The sequence below is a fragment of the Stigmatopora nigra genome, chromosome 4 (assembly GCF_051989575.1).
Source record: "Stigmatopora nigra isolate UIUO_SnigA chromosome 4, RoL_Snig_1.1, whole genome shotgun sequence".
Lineage (NCBI taxonomy): Eukaryota > Metazoa > Chordata > Actinopteri > Syngnathiformes > Syngnathidae > Stigmatopora > Stigmatopora nigra.
This window is the reverse complement of record NC_135511.1, coordinates 9,310,798-9,325,042: the sequence shown is the minus strand read 5'-3', so window position 1 is coordinate 9,325,042 and position 14,245 is coordinate 9,310,798. Positions and strand designations below refer to the sequence as shown.

Below are 14,245 nucleotides of genomic sequence, written 5' to 3'. Positions count from 1 at the left end.
CCGTCTCCTTGTGCCCTGAAATCGGCTGGCCACCAATTCAGGCTGTTGTCCCCCGTCTCTGGGCCAAGGTCAGCTAGGATAAGCTCCAGCACCCCCTGTGACCCTAGTAAGGATAAAGCGGATCAGAAAATGAGATGAGAGGAACTGAAGGTTTAAATGTAGTGCTCTCCCATAGTGACATGAACTGTGCAGTAACAGTTGATTAATGTTGGCATCTAGTGGTAGAATGTCGAAAGGATTTAACTAAGAGTGCAGTTTAACTTGTATTTGATGGCATTTATTTTTATTCGTAATAGTTCATGAGAATAAGGATGAATTATTTAGAAATGGATTTATCAACTGTAGAAAAGGGCGTTATGTATTTATTTATAAATGCAACAGCTCCCTATTGCACCAAGCGTTTCCGTAGTGTAGTGGTTATCACGTTCGCCTCACACGCGAAAGGTCCCCGGTTCGAAACCGGGCGGAAACACATTATATTTTTTTTCATTGCGCAAATTGAATACCCTGTTGAGCTGAAACCAGACGGTATGGAGCACTTGGTATACATGATCTACAATAACTTATCTTTCTTTGTAAGTATAGGGAATTGAACCCTATAATGATATTTTTGACCAATAAGAAAGATTCATTACCTGGATTTTTTTTGTTCATTAGAGATTAGAGTTTAATTCCCAATGGAGCCATTACCCAACAAATAAATGTCAAAACAATTTATATAATAAAAATCGAAGTCCACAGCGCCTATGTTGCCGTGCCTTTCTATTCCTTTAGGGGGTGTCAAACTACAACCTAATGATACTTAGTGATACCCCTTATTTAAAATATCTCCAAAAATATAGTTTCTTTATTTAACAAAAATTAACTGGTTTCTCACTGAACTGATTAATTTTTGTTCCCCTTCAGTTAATTTAACCATACTTTGTACAAGAATTTCATTGCTTAGTTTTACCAATCTTTTCAAATAAAATACAGTAAGTAAACGTACACTGCCCGGATATTTTAGAACTCTTACAACAACCGAAACACAGAAAAAAAAAACAAAGATGCATTTTCAAAGTTGTAATATTTATTTCTTGAGGATATTGTGAACAAACCGTTCATCAATAATCATATTGCAACCTTTCTAAACATATACATCTTACTGCTTAAACCAGTAGTTCTAAGAATGGGACACTGAAGCAACCAGGAGTATACAGGCACCATCTAAATGGTAGCAAAAACTTCCATTTGCAGGACAGTTATATTTAACTTTTCATTAAAAAACAATTACCTTTAAACTTTACTTAAACACTACCCATGACCCAACTGGAAAGATCCTATAATCTGATATTAAATATACACGGAAACACTTGGTAAAAACAATTTCAATTGCTTTTTTTGACACACACATCAAGTAGTGCACTCTAATGTTTGCCGTGATATAATTAGCTAGTGAACCATTGGCTCAAGCCATAAAGAAATGACCTCAAGATGATGTTGACATAAATATCATGCAGTCCAAAAAATTTCTTTAAGAAATAAAAAAACACGTGTCCTAGCATCCTGACACAATTTTAAGAACTGATATCAGCAAAATGCCTCAACAGTGTGAGTATGAAGGTCTTAACTGCTCACTTATTAAAGGGCCTCCACCAAGCAAGCAAGCTGAAGCTCCAAACGGAATAGTGGGGTTCTGCAGTAGTGTGGGGACTATGCAGGCCCCATGATTTGACAGAAATCGGGGGTAAACCAGGGTGTTCTGGTGGGTTCTCCCACCAGTGGGAGCTTTGCTCATGATGGAGTCTATGCTGAAAGAGCATTTGGCTTGTGTGCCATGCCTAGTGGCTTCTGTTGTTATTGAACTTCCAGAGTCTGGAGGCAAAAAGTGGTAGGGTGATGATGGCATCGCGACGCCGTCCCGCAGGGGTCCGTAGCTCATCGTAGCCGGGTTAACGGAACCTTGCAGCGGGTAGGGTCGCCCGAAAGGCCGACAGCAGAAGACGAGCGTCTCCTTCCCGCACTCAGGCGGGTTTCGCTTGAAACGTTTTCTGCGCCTTAAGAAGCTGCCATTGTCAAACATGTCCTCCGAAGCCGGGTCCAAGGACCAGTAGTTGCCCTTCCCCGGGTTGCCTGGCTCCCGGGGGATTTTGATGAAGCAGTCGTTGAGCGACAGGTTGTGGCGGATGGAGTTTTGCCAAGCTGGAAACTTGTCTCGGTAGTAGGGGAACTTGTTGCTGATGAAGTCGCAGATGCCGCTCAAGGTGAGCTTCTTCACGGGGCTCTGCAGGATGGCCATGGTGATGAGGGCGATGTAGGAGTAAGGGGGCTTCACCAGGCCTACCCCAGTGCTCGCCTTCCCGGAACAGAAGCTGCTCTCGCTTTCCGCGGAAGAATCCGCTTCGGAAGAGTCCACCTCCACCCCGGCATAACGTCCCGCCGGCTCGGGTTCGACCTCGCCCACGATGTCGATCTCGTCCTCGTCCAGAAGCAACTTGGCATTTGGGGAGGAGATATATCCACCGGACAGTGTCATGGTAGAGTTAAAAACAACAATGAGTGAACAAAATATGCTGGAAGTGCATGCGTAAAAACAACCACAGAACACTCGTGCGTCAAAGTAGACTACATGAGCTCCTAAGATGTGAGTAAGCCACCCCCGAAAAGCAGAATCTTTATAAGATGGGAGGCTTTTGACCAGTAGGGTCGACCCCCCTTCCCAGGATGGGGGTCCTGTGGACCTATCACAATAGCCTCTTGCCACAGCGGGGGCCAAAGGAGGGACGCGAACAGGTGGGGGGGATTCAAACGAATCATGCGGTGCTTGAGAACCCTCATGTGAATTTCAAATTTAAACAGTCTAAAAAGAAATGGCTGCGTTTGACAGCAAAAGACATCCAATCTATTTTGACTGGGAGGACGGCAGCAATGGAATTGGTTTGGCCGCCTATCACCGTCAAAATGTGGTCACTCAATCCCAGTCAAACCAGTTTTAATGGATTTGATGGCTATCACTGTCTGTGAATACGTTAATCATTCACTTGTGTTTTTCCTCTCAGGTAAATGCTAAATCAAATTGAAAAGGTTAATAAAAATAAAAAACATAATCAATAGGAAGGAAATATAAAATACATATACATTTATGTATATTACAAATGTGGTACTTTGAAGTACGACTCCAAGACTAACATTTCTCTATCATTTTTATGTTGAAGAAAATTATACCTAGTAAAATTGTAAGGGCCAGTATGCATTATAGTTACTAAGACAGACTCATCAACACTGTTTAACTAAATTCCATGGAAAATATCTAACAGTATTTCTGTGATCATTTGATAGATTTGAAGATAGTTGTGATTGTAAAGCCTTGTAAGTAAATAACTCGTGATGACCAAGTGTTTGAATCTTAGCGGGACCCCTCACCCCAGCAGGTTTGTTTAGTTTGCCATCTCGGAATGGCCACGGGGGGGCGTGACCATGAAAATGGCCGTGGTGTGGAACCCCCACGGGGCAGAGAAGAAAAGAGCCAATGGCAGCGCTTAACAAGCCCAATCAGCATTAGAATCGACAAGGAAACGGCTCCAGCTGCACGGCGTCCCGACATCCCTCACCCTACATGTCGGGGATCGGGGATTTACGAGGCCGGCTTCATTAAAGCGAGGTGAGCGGATATGTGCTTCGAAACAAAACACATACAAAAAAAACGAAATTTCCATTGCAAATTGGCAACGCTGGGAAAACCCCGCCCCCTTTCTCACCTGCCCATACAAGCGTGTTTTGGGCGTAATGGTCTTCACATGACAGCACCACAATTGCTTCGTATCGGGGATGGCGTGGCCAGACTTAATTTTTTAGTGGCACCCCACAACATACTTGTTAATCATTTAAGACGTGTTCTGAGTCAATGCAAAACATCAAGTGACTTTTGCAGGTTTTTCCCCCCTGTGCTCTTGTTACAATGATTCTCCTTTGAAAGCATTGAACAAACAATTCAATGTATTATTACACGCCATTGAATGAATCAATGCCAAATCTAATTTCAAAATAGATTTGAAGTTTATTTCCGTCGGTGGTACAGAAACTTGATCATTCATAGGCATGCCGCTCAGTTGAAATGGATTTAATTTAAATTGGGGTCAATTTCAGCCAACGAGGCCAAAGTTTGCGTAGTTTATGTTCTACTGTTTTAATAATGATACAAAAGAGTTACAAATATAAAAAAATAGATATTAAAATGATTTGCTTAATATGCACTCAAATGAAACAAACAATCTATTATGTCATCATTCATGGTGTTTATTTAATGAAGCAAAGAAATGTATATTGGTACCATAACCTTTTGTAGATGAATGCTATAAATAAAAATACTTGGTACAATTTTTTCTTAAGAATTAAAAAAAACCTAATACAAACTCAGTTTAATAAACATTTGTTTTTGTGTTTGGGTGTGCATAAAAGGGGTAAACAGGGAAATTTCAAGTCTCAAATTAAAGCCATCTCATAATCAATGTAACTTGCTTATACAAGTGAAAAAGCACATTTTAATATTATCATTGTTTATAGAAGTCACTTTTTCCAGTGTAAGAACTATGGTCCTCTCATCAAGATGAGTTAAACCAAGTTTGCATCATTATCTTCCGTGAATAGATTAATCTTGATTTTTCAATCTTCACGAGTTACTAAAATGAACAGAATTGCTACATAATATTCCAACATATAGTCTAAGAAAACAAAATTATTCTTGGCTCTGTAGCACAGTGGAGATGACAAGTTGCTGTAGAATATCTTTGTCCAAGTTTCGTCCTGAGGGACACAACAAAGAAACTGTTATCACTATACTCTGATACGGTCACAATCAAAACAAGTAAATATGAGTTCTAAAAAAAACTGAATCCCAAGAAATAAATGTTTCCAAGATATGTTTTAAAAAATTGACAGTGATATGGCTTTTCTAATGCTAAAAGGCAGACTATTCAAGTTTCAGGCCACAAACTGGAAAACACTCCTTATAACTTTATTTTCTGTAGTGTATACATTTGCAAAAAAATGTTTACTTCCATTGACTTACCATTCATTTGTCGATAAAAATTTGCATTATTGTTTTTGATCCATTAGCTGGACTGTGGATTTTTTTTGTAAATGGTCCTTTCTGTTACTTATAAAGACTCATGCATCAATGACCATGTTACACATTAGCAGAATTTAGTGAACATTGGCAAGAACAGCTTTAAGACAAGGGATCACGCATGAAAAGCAGCATGTTTGTTTCTTTACCTATAAAGACCAGCCGGCTGATCCGTGGCTGTCCCTCCCAAAGCTGGGGAGTCTCATTGAGCTCATACAACTCGTGGACCCCCTGCAGCATGACCTGGTGGGCTTTAGTCGCCAGCGATACCATCCCCTAAGAACACGCAAGTCACATGTTGCAAGTGACAGATTAACCGACGGTAAAAGAAAGGGTCCAGGACCCATGAATACAATAATAAAGGGAGCGGGTTATATTGATGGCCACCTGCCAGTGAGACAACCATTGTGCTTTACTGTACCTTTAAGCGGATGACATTCATGGCTTGCCCCTCTTTGTTTTGCAGCGTCTTTTCCCAGAGGAGATCCTGGAAAACACATGGAAAAAGAGAAGCTTATGTTCTCAAAGGGACGCATTGTGAGGTAGATAATTGGGTATTGGGAACTGGGATGCAAAGCACGGATAACAACATGTGTTTGTACCTGAATGAAAACATTTAGGGCATCTTCTGAAAGACTTCCCGCCACTTCAAATGTCACAGTTGAAATACTCTGACAAATAGAAGAGGATTCATTTTTAAAACAAATTAGGTACTTTTCTTCTCTATTTGATAACAACATCCTATAATACCAGTAAACATAAAAAATCCAATACTAGATAAAGATCAAGATTCTGCCTTGTTAAGATATGAAGTAACATGGATGAATGTGCCACCACACACAATAAGAAAAAGGCTTTGCCATCCTAACTGTAGTAAAGTTGAGATGTGGATACGTAATACACATGAATAAAAACAGAATTTGCAAATTGTGTTAAACCTATGTTTAATTGAATACACTACAAAACAAGATATTTAGTGTTGATCGATAAATTGCTAATAGATTAATAACAGATCAGTATTATACTGATAATGTTTTGTCTTTGTAATGTTTTCCATTGGATACATAGATTGAACATGATTTGCAAATTATTCTAATCACTCTACTTGGGTTTTTAATATTCCCTTTTTCCCTATATGTCATTACTACTGCTATAGTAAATGCATTTATTTTTTAAATTCTCGGTAAAATAACTTTTCTATGACTTATTGAACAAAGTGTGTAACTTTTATAATTATAACAAAATAGTTTTGATAACATTATGCTTTTTAAATTTGACCAATGGAATAACAAAGCCATTATGATCATTCAAAAACACTCCAAATGATGACATCAACATGTCGAAAACCACAGCTCTACTCTGTTAATTTGCATACAACAGCCCAAAACAGCCGACCCTGCCCTCCCCCTCGTTTCTCGTCCTCGCCTCAACTTCCTTGTGGCATTAAAGAGGCACTTTGCAGATATTTGCTGGTTTAGTGTTTAAGTGTTAAAGTTACACACTTCCTTCTCATTTGGTATAACAACAGAAAAACAGTCTTCTCATTTACATGAAAAGAGCAACAGGGTAAGGAGGGGCGGTGTGTGTTGTGGGTTTACTCGAGGGAGGGTAGAGCTTCATGCGGGAAAAGAGAACGTGGGGAAAACAGACAACAATGGTGTTATTTACACACCCGAACACGTCTCATCAGCATCCATCCTGTGATAAAACTTAATAGGCATTAAACTACGGAAACCAAACTGCAGTCATGAGCCATTTGAGCTCATTTCAAAAGAAAACACCTCATAAAAAACCCCTTCCAAATACATTTACAAAATCACATTCAATATTGAACTGTTTAATTGATATAAAAGGTGAAGGATATAAAGTCATTTAAAAAGTGCACGCTAGATATTTTCTTTGAAGTTTATGCATGACGTATGTGACCCAAAGGGCTTCTATTCATGAAACAACAAATAACATCAAACGCCTTGAAATGATCATTGCACACAAAAAGTCGGGAGGAAGTTTTCACTGTGGTGTCGTCACCCTAGGGAATGCGAGCCACGGCTTTTTAGCCCCAAGGAGAATGCGTTCCCTTAATCTGGGAGGAAATTATGCGTCGAAAGAAATTAGCAAAAAAACAAAACGAAGTACAAAGGCGTAGGGAGCGAATTAAAAGTAAGGTAGAATAGTTACAGTACACAATACCTTGTCAAGGTGTGGTCTGGTCGGTTTCACAATGTTCAGCTTCTCTGCCAGTCTGTCAAGGAGAAATATCATTTCATGTGATGTTTTCTACAATCTTAAAGTACTAAATTTATAGACTTTTATGACTAAAGTCCCACAATGGGTTAAGCATTGCATTTTTACCAAAATAGCTTTAAGAGACAAGTGGTTAAAAGCAAGTGGCTGTTTCGTTCTGATAATATTTATTTTATCTTTTTACTATTCATCTCAAAAGTGTAATTATTTATAATAAATATAGGCATTCTCCGAGTGTGCCTGTCTAAATACAGATGCACTCAAATTGGAAAAGAAAACCCGTAGTTTAAATCTAGAGGGCGTTATTTGATTTTAACACTGGGAATCATCTGGTTTTAATAAGAAATACCTTAACTGTTTTTTTTTAAATGTTTGTATTCATTTATTTGAAAGAAAACAAGACATTTTAGCTATTTCCAAACTTGCTTGGCTAGTATAAAATCCTCTACTTTTTGTGGTCCATGTCAAAGTGCTTTTTAATTATTTTTTGAAGGAAAATGTTATAGTTTCAGTCTTCAAAATACCCCTTTCATGTAAGATTTAAAATGCAAATTCATCTTTAAAAAAACGAAAATACTTATGTAATTAACCTTTAGGAGTGAAAATAAAAGGTGTTTCTGATCTCTGCATGTCAGGATTAGTGTACTAATGCACCATAGTCCAAAGTATAATAGCAACATCCCTCAATAGACTTGTGAAAACTTTAGGAATGGCAATTAAAGTCTACAAAAAACCCACTGTGTCCACCAAACAAACTCAAGCTATTATTCTCTCTGTCGGGCCTCCCTCGCTGACCTCACAAGGAGGCTAAATGTTGTGCCCTGCAGTTTGAGCCCAGTGCGCTGTTAGTTAGTACCACACAGGTGGAGCGGCAGGGGGCACCCGCTTCAAACACCCAGCTTGGGCTCTGTTGAGGGGACGGGAGGTGGGCCCCCCAAAACTTGTCCCCCTCCCTGATACTCAAAGGCAAGGGGGAAAGGAGCTATCTGTTAGGACAAGGGGGACTCTTCAGGAGTCAGCGGACACACACAGCTCTAATCCTCTGCAGCTGGCCTTACACACTGAACCAGGGCATGTAAGAGAGCTTTAACGCCGCGGTCCGTTTCATTCACATGAAGGGATGAGCACTGACTCTATTCATGACAATGACATTCTACCAGAGGGGAGAAGAGCGACACAATATGATGACCACCCTGGGGTGTGACAGGATGTGGGGGGCATGCACAATAAAAGAGTCTGTTAATTAAAGAGAAACATGGCAAGTAACAGTGTCAAAAAGCGTTGGCTACACGCTCCAGACAGACGAGCAACAAAAGACTGTTGAGGCAGAACACTAATATCATTGTGAGCAAGGAACCAGCGCAATAACAAATAATAAATAGTTCATGCTCACTAGAGACTTGATTAAGTACACACATTTCATCCAGTTAAAGTGTTGTAATGAAACGCCTGGTTTGACTACAAGATAAATGTCGGTAATGGCTTAATGGTGCATTCAATTTGACTTTAGTACAGGCTGCGTGGCTCCCGCTGAGTGGCGGTTTGATTGTGACTGCCAATGATTGTCTGCTTCTGTGCGTGCCTTACAATTGAATGGCAACAGTTTAAGTTAAGTCCGCTGGGATAGGTTCCAGCACCCCGTGAACCCTGACCAGTTGTGTTTAAAATGGATGAATGCATTTAGAAAGTAATGGTGTCATGTCTCTTAGTTTTGAAGTAAATTAAGTATCTAACGTAAAGCTTACTTTTCTCCATCCTTAGTGTCAAAAGAGTGAAGGTCGAGAACATCGGAGACGTTCACCCTGTTGAAGAAGACAACATTAGAATATTTCTGGGACATTTTGCCATTCATTCAAAGACATAAGGTGATTGCTACATAATAACTTTCCTGTCTTTTATCACGTGCTCGCTAGAGGTGATGTAAAATAGTCTCACTGGTTGTGCAAAGTTTTTCCCCCCCTAATCCCTCTTTCATCTTCTTTCCCTTGTCTAAATTCATTTACTGGGAGGGTGGACAAGCAGATACATATACAAGCATACATACACAAAACTTTGATAGATATTGCCTATGTCAGCCAGGTGTAACCTGGGTTCAATCACAAGCAAACAGCAGAATATAAATACAGATCCACACACACGCAAACGCACTTACACGCACACATGGGAAAGCACAGATATGCATGTGTGACCCCAACCGGGAGGAAGACCCCAGGTCAGAGAGCAAACGATCCTGGGTAGCTGGACACCCGTGTGCATCTGGTGTTTATTCAGGATGTAGAACTTTTTTGTTGTCTGATACATGTGAGTGTGTGTGTCAAAAGAAAGGCAAGGTGGTCCCTCTGGTGTAATGTCACACCTTCATCTTTGATATGAAGATCTAAGCAGGGCCAGCACGTGGAGTTCATCGAGCACACTTCACAAACAAAGAAGGGAGCCCAGGCCACAGAACGACTTGATAATCTCACGAGGAAAAAAAATACCCCACTGTGAACACGACTGCGCTAACTACCTTGATCTCTGCGTTTCCAGGATCTTCACGACACTGTTTATTGATCTGGGGATGAAAAAGAAAATGTTATTTCTTCTTCCAAATCCATCATTTAAAACATATGCCCATGTCAGAGTCAGGAACAAAGACCAGTTTACCTGACTGTGTCTCGGATTTGAGCAAGTTCCGCCTCTTCCACTAGATCAGTCTTGTTGATAATTGTCAGGTCAGCAAGTGCAATTTGCCTACAGGACATATCAAACACAGGCAGAAGTATTAGGCCTACATTTCAGGACTTAAATGCTTCATTAATTCTTCATCTTCCATTCCGCCCATCCTTGAAAGGGTTGCGGAGATTGCTGGAGCCTAACCCAGCTGTCCTTGGGAGAAAGGCAGACTACACCCTAGACTGGTCGCCATTCAGCCGTAGGGCACTCCAATCATACCGCCACCAGTGGGAATTGAGCCCACTTCTGCCCGCATCAAAGTCAGGCGAGTGAACTTCTACACCACGAGGAATTTTAGAATTAAATGCCTAATTCACATTGGATTAGCAGAACTCAAAAAACCAGCCACACAAACACATGAACTGCAACACTACGTGAGTCAAAAACAACTATCCGTTGCTATATTGTTTTGTACACTGAGTTTTTCCAAGCTGGAGGAAGAATGACAGGAGCAGGCTCAGTCTTTTGACAATGTCAGCAAACAACAGCTGCTCACCCAAAAAAGATAGGGTCTAGGTACCACTTACTAGGGCCAACTTTTTCCAATGACACCTTCATAAATCCTAACGCTAATTAAACTACCATGTGCAGTATTAGCTTTCATTTTTTTCCATCTTAGAGAAGGGATAAACATTGATATTGACATGAAAAAAGAAACAAACCTTTCTGCCTCATTCACAAGTCCATCAGCCTTTTCCTCTGTTAGTTGCTATTTAAAAAAAAAGGGAGCACATTCAGTTTTAAGTGCAGAAATCCATTTTAAAGTTAATGACTCACATTACTTAAATGTTAAATGTAGCTTCAGTTTCCTAATATTGAAATAAAACATGATGTTCAATCTGTTTTATTGTTTTCTCTCGGATTTATTTCCCAAAATATTGTAATATGGCGGCTGTGGGTTTTTCTTCTATTGGATTTCTCTGTATTTTTCTATAATATTAATTCATTCTGACGAGTACATTGTATAAACGTAGATTAATAAGAAAAATTAAACCTTGTAAAGGGGGGCAGCATTTCAGAATGACAATATTTTGGAAGCTATTTTCTTTGGCGTCCAACTTGGCCTTCAAATGTGTCAGCCTGGCAGGCTTGACACCTTCACTATAAAGTCCATTATGTAAGTGTCATTTGTCCTGTTCTTTGCAAATGCCTTTGGGAGGTTGGGATATGCATTGCATTAAAATGCTTATTTGGCTATTTAGATTGGTTTTCCTGATGTGTGAAGTACAGATGTCACTATTGAATATCTTTAAAATCATTATTCGAGTGATTTTTTTAATCGATTAAATTGATAGTTTTTTTTACATTGCAATTGATTACATGTTTACATTACTGGTTTTATGATCAAATAGTTATCAAAAACTTGTTTTAAAATATTTGACTATGTCTTCTTTCCAATTTCATAACTGTCGCAATGTGTGACTATTTATTTTTGTCTTTAATTAACGTTTGCCTATAAATGTTTTATTCAATGTAGTAGTTTAAAAAAGTGCAAAGTAATATTGTAGCATACCTTGAGACCATACTTTGCATCGATAACAGTCACAATACCTAAACAGAAACAAGAGGAGGAGTTAAAGGTTCATGTGAAATTTGATTGCTCAAATAATATCTTTAAACTATTGATGTTAGTTGAAACCTGCTCCAAAGTTGCTGAAAAAATAGATCTATTATTCTTTTACAGTGCTGGCTGGGCTTCTTTTTAAACTTGAACGACAACTATGAATGTTCAAATGGTAGCGAGGACCAGCAATACCTAAAAAAAAAATCACTTACCATCAAGATAGATCTCACTACCAAGCTCAGCATCAACCCAGAACATGGAAGCAACGGCACCTAGCAGATAAATAGGTAAGACTAATGCTTAGTACAGAATAAATAAAAATGTTTATGTCACTATAGTATGACGAGAATAGATGATTCTTCTCCAAAACCACTGCCAGAATTCTCATTAAAGCCGAGCGCTTCGTAGCAGATTATACCAGTATCCAAGACTTTCATTTGTTTAACTACATCTATTTTTTCCCAGTTTTGCCACCTATAGAATCCTGACATTTCCTTGTTTTACCATGATAGCCACATTTTCTTTTCATAATGCACTTTTGTCAAACAGCGACTTGGAAATGGAGAAGAATTGTAAATATTTGATGGCCGTGTAATGAAAACATTTAGTATATAAGTGGCATATTTCTAAAAGTCATCATAGCCCCTTTTCAGATAGAGGGGCGGTATTTTCAGCCCCGTCTATCTGAAGGTCATGATTGACAGCAATGGCACGACCAATGGCAGTAGATAATAAGTCTGTCTGGTTGAATATCGCATCAAAAGGATTAACAATGGCATGACGTGAACCTGATCTCCCATGATGATACCTTGTGGCAGAATTGCCATGATACAACATGGTCTAGTTGTTCAACTGCTGTGCTTAGGCTTAAACACCAAATTTCGGTTTCCTGATTCAAATAGGTTTTGTATGGCTGTTTGTTGTTAATACTTGGTCAATAATAATTTTTGAGAGGTGTGTACTATACTATTTTGCGATATTGTATTATTACCTGGATCAGCTAATCCTGTGGTTTCCAAGAGGATATAGTCAAATTTGCCCTTCTTCTCCATAAGGTTCTCTATCGCCTTAAGGCCATTATCCCTGACAAGGAAAATAACATAAGGATACATACAATCAGTGTGGAAAATATTTGGATATTGTGCATTAGTTATTTTGAAATTAGAAAGTTGCATAGAACTGCATAGCGGAAATATATGTGATATTTTAAATATGCATAGACATACTTAACAGAGCAGCAGATACAGCCATTCCTTAACTCCAGCCACTCCTCATAAAGTTCTCCAGCATGGCTTACAGCAAGTGACTTCTCAAGGGCGCTCCCTATAGAACAACGATTAGAAATTGACAACTGAGAAAGAAATCAATAGATGCACCATGGCCAATTAAAGTTGTAGCAATAGTGCCCTCTTGTGGAGAATGACCAAACGTGAAATTCGAGGTTGCTATGAAGATGTTAAGTACACATTGGGTTTGTTTACCTTCACCAAATTCATTGAGTATGACTGCAATCCGCTTGTTGTGTTGTTCTGTTAGGATGTAGTTCAAAAGTGTGGTTTTTCCAGCACCTGAAAGAAAGGACATTCTATCAAGCCTGATTAACAGTGGGGTTGGTTGCAAAATTTGGGGAAGCTTCAAAGTTCCCAATAAATATACTAGAATTCACGTAGAAAGTGTCTCTCACCAAGGTAGCCAGTGATGATGGTGACAGGTATCTGATCTGCTGGAGTAGCGTCCTGGGAGGGGATAGGCACCAGCTCTGGGCAATCGTCCTCATTGTACTCCATCCCATTTAGACCCTTGAGGCAAAGGACAAGATGGTCTGATGAATAAATAGGCTTCACGTGGGTCCTGACAGTATGGATTCTGCATGTTCTACTCTGGCTTACATGGGTTTTCTCCGGGTACTCCGGATTCCTCCCGCATCCCCCAAAAAAAACATGCAGGGTAGGCGGGTTGAACACACTAAATAGCCCCTAGGTATGAGTGTGAGTGTAAATGGTTGTCAGTCTCCTTGTGGCCTACGATTGGCTGGCCCCCAATTTAGAGTGTCCACTGAGATTGGCTCCAGCACCCCCCGCGACTATTGTGAGGATAAACGGTTCAGAAAATGAATGATAACGTCATTTCCTTACACAACACAATATGTCAAAGTAAAGCTACTAGTTTACCATTTTCATACCCGTAAAAGACACGTTTGGTTATAGAATAGAGAAAATTACATGTTTTCAAAATGTAAGGCTGCTTCATTTGGTTTATAACTATGTAAATACGGTATTGCTAGGAAAAGCAATAATTTGCGTTGAAGAAATCCATTTAATATTTATACGATTAAAAAAGAGAGTTACCTGATGCTGCACTTTAAAAGACACGTAAGCTAAATATGCTTATAAAGTATCAACACAGTGTGGAGCGACTCCTCAGATTGTGTCGGTGCGCAACACTGTTGACAGTCCGACTAAATACTGGAACATGTGAAACGCATTCCACTTCATGTCATAAGAAAAAGACAACGCACATATGATTATAAGATATTAAAAATCCCACGGAATCACATCAATTAAACCAGCCAAATAAAAAGCAGTTTCGTGTTTAGACCCTTGTCAAGTTGCGGTAGT

General features: G+C 39.4%; 2 protein-coding genes, 1 long non-coding RNA gene and 1 other non-coding gene across 6 annotated transcripts; 2 read left to right on the top strand and 2 right to left on the bottom strand.

The window, feature by feature from the left end:
* Nucleotides 1-399: 399 nt before the first annotated feature.
* On the top strand, nucleotides 400-472 carry trnav-cac (transfer RNA valine (anticodon CAC)). Its single transcript has one exon. It is a non-coding gene; the product is annotated as a tRNA-Val (tRNA).
* Nucleotides 473-1,381: 909 nt separating this feature from the next.
* On the bottom strand, nucleotides 1,382-2,630 carry LOC144194993 (forkhead box protein D5-B-like). Its single transcript, XM_077714286.1, has one exon. The coding sequence runs from the start codon at nucleotides 2,513-2,515 to the stop codon at nucleotides 1,583-1,585; it is 933 nt and encodes a 310-aa protein (XP_077570412.1). The 5' UTR covers nucleotides 2,516-2,630; the 3' UTR covers nucleotides 1,382-1,582.
* Nucleotides 2,631-3,422: 792 nt separating this feature from the next.
* On the top strand, nucleotides 3,423-10,756 carry LOC144194994 (uncharacterized). 3 transcript variants are annotated; one of them, XR_013326029.1, is made up of 5 exons: nucleotides 3,423-3,640; nucleotides 5,571-5,646; nucleotides 5,725-5,814; nucleotides 9,110-9,213; nucleotides 10,182-10,756. It is a non-coding gene; the product is annotated as an uncharacterized LOC144194994 (long non-coding RNA). The 3 variants fall into 3 exon arrangements; XR_013326027.1 differs by having other exon boundaries at nucleotides 9,110-10,756; XR_013326028.1 differs by lacking the exon at nucleotides 5,725-5,814 and having other exon boundaries at nucleotides 9,110-10,756.
* On the bottom strand, nucleotides 4,255-14,074 carry LOC144194992 (zinc-regulated GTPase metalloprotein activator 1-like). Its single transcript, XM_077714285.1, has 16 exons — nucleotides 13,976-14,074; nucleotides 13,312-13,426; nucleotides 13,109-13,195; nucleotides 12,854-12,950; nucleotides 12,619-12,710; nucleotides 11,840-11,899; nucleotides 11,577-11,614; nucleotides 10,726-10,772; nucleotides 9,995-10,081; nucleotides 9,858-9,902; nucleotides 9,094-9,150; nucleotides 7,295-7,346; nucleotides 5,707-5,775; nucleotides 5,526-5,591; nucleotides 5,254-5,380; nucleotides 4,255-4,782 (listed from the first exon to the last, which is right to left on the bottom strand). The coding sequence occupies exons 2-16, from the start codon at nucleotides 13,412-13,414 to the stop codon at nucleotides 4,715-4,717; spliced, it is 1,095 nt and encodes a 364-aa protein (XP_077570411.1). The 5' UTR covers nucleotides 13,415-13,426; nucleotides 13,976-14,074; the 3' UTR covers nucleotides 4,255-4,714.
* Between the last annotated feature and the right edge of the window lie 171 nt (nucleotides 14,075-14,245).

Bases quoted from the DNA above. Each gene is read 5' to 3' on its own strand.
- LOC144194993 (XM_077714286.1), bottom strand. From the start codon at position 2,515: ATGACACTGTCCGGTGGATATATCTCCTCCCCAAATGCCAAGTTGCTT.
- LOC144194992 (XM_077714285.1), bottom strand. From the start codon at position 13,414: ATGGAGTACAATGAGGACGATTGCCCAGAGCTGGTGCCTATCCCCTCC. The intron at 11,900-12,618 runs GTAATAATACAA...TTTATCTGCTAG, and splicing joins CACAGGATTAGCTGATCCAG to GTGCCGTTGCTTCCATGTTC. The intron at 4,783-5,253 runs GTAAAGAAACAA...TGTGTCCCTCAG, and splicing joins CAGCCGGCTGGTCTTTATAG to GACGAAACTTGGACAAAGAT.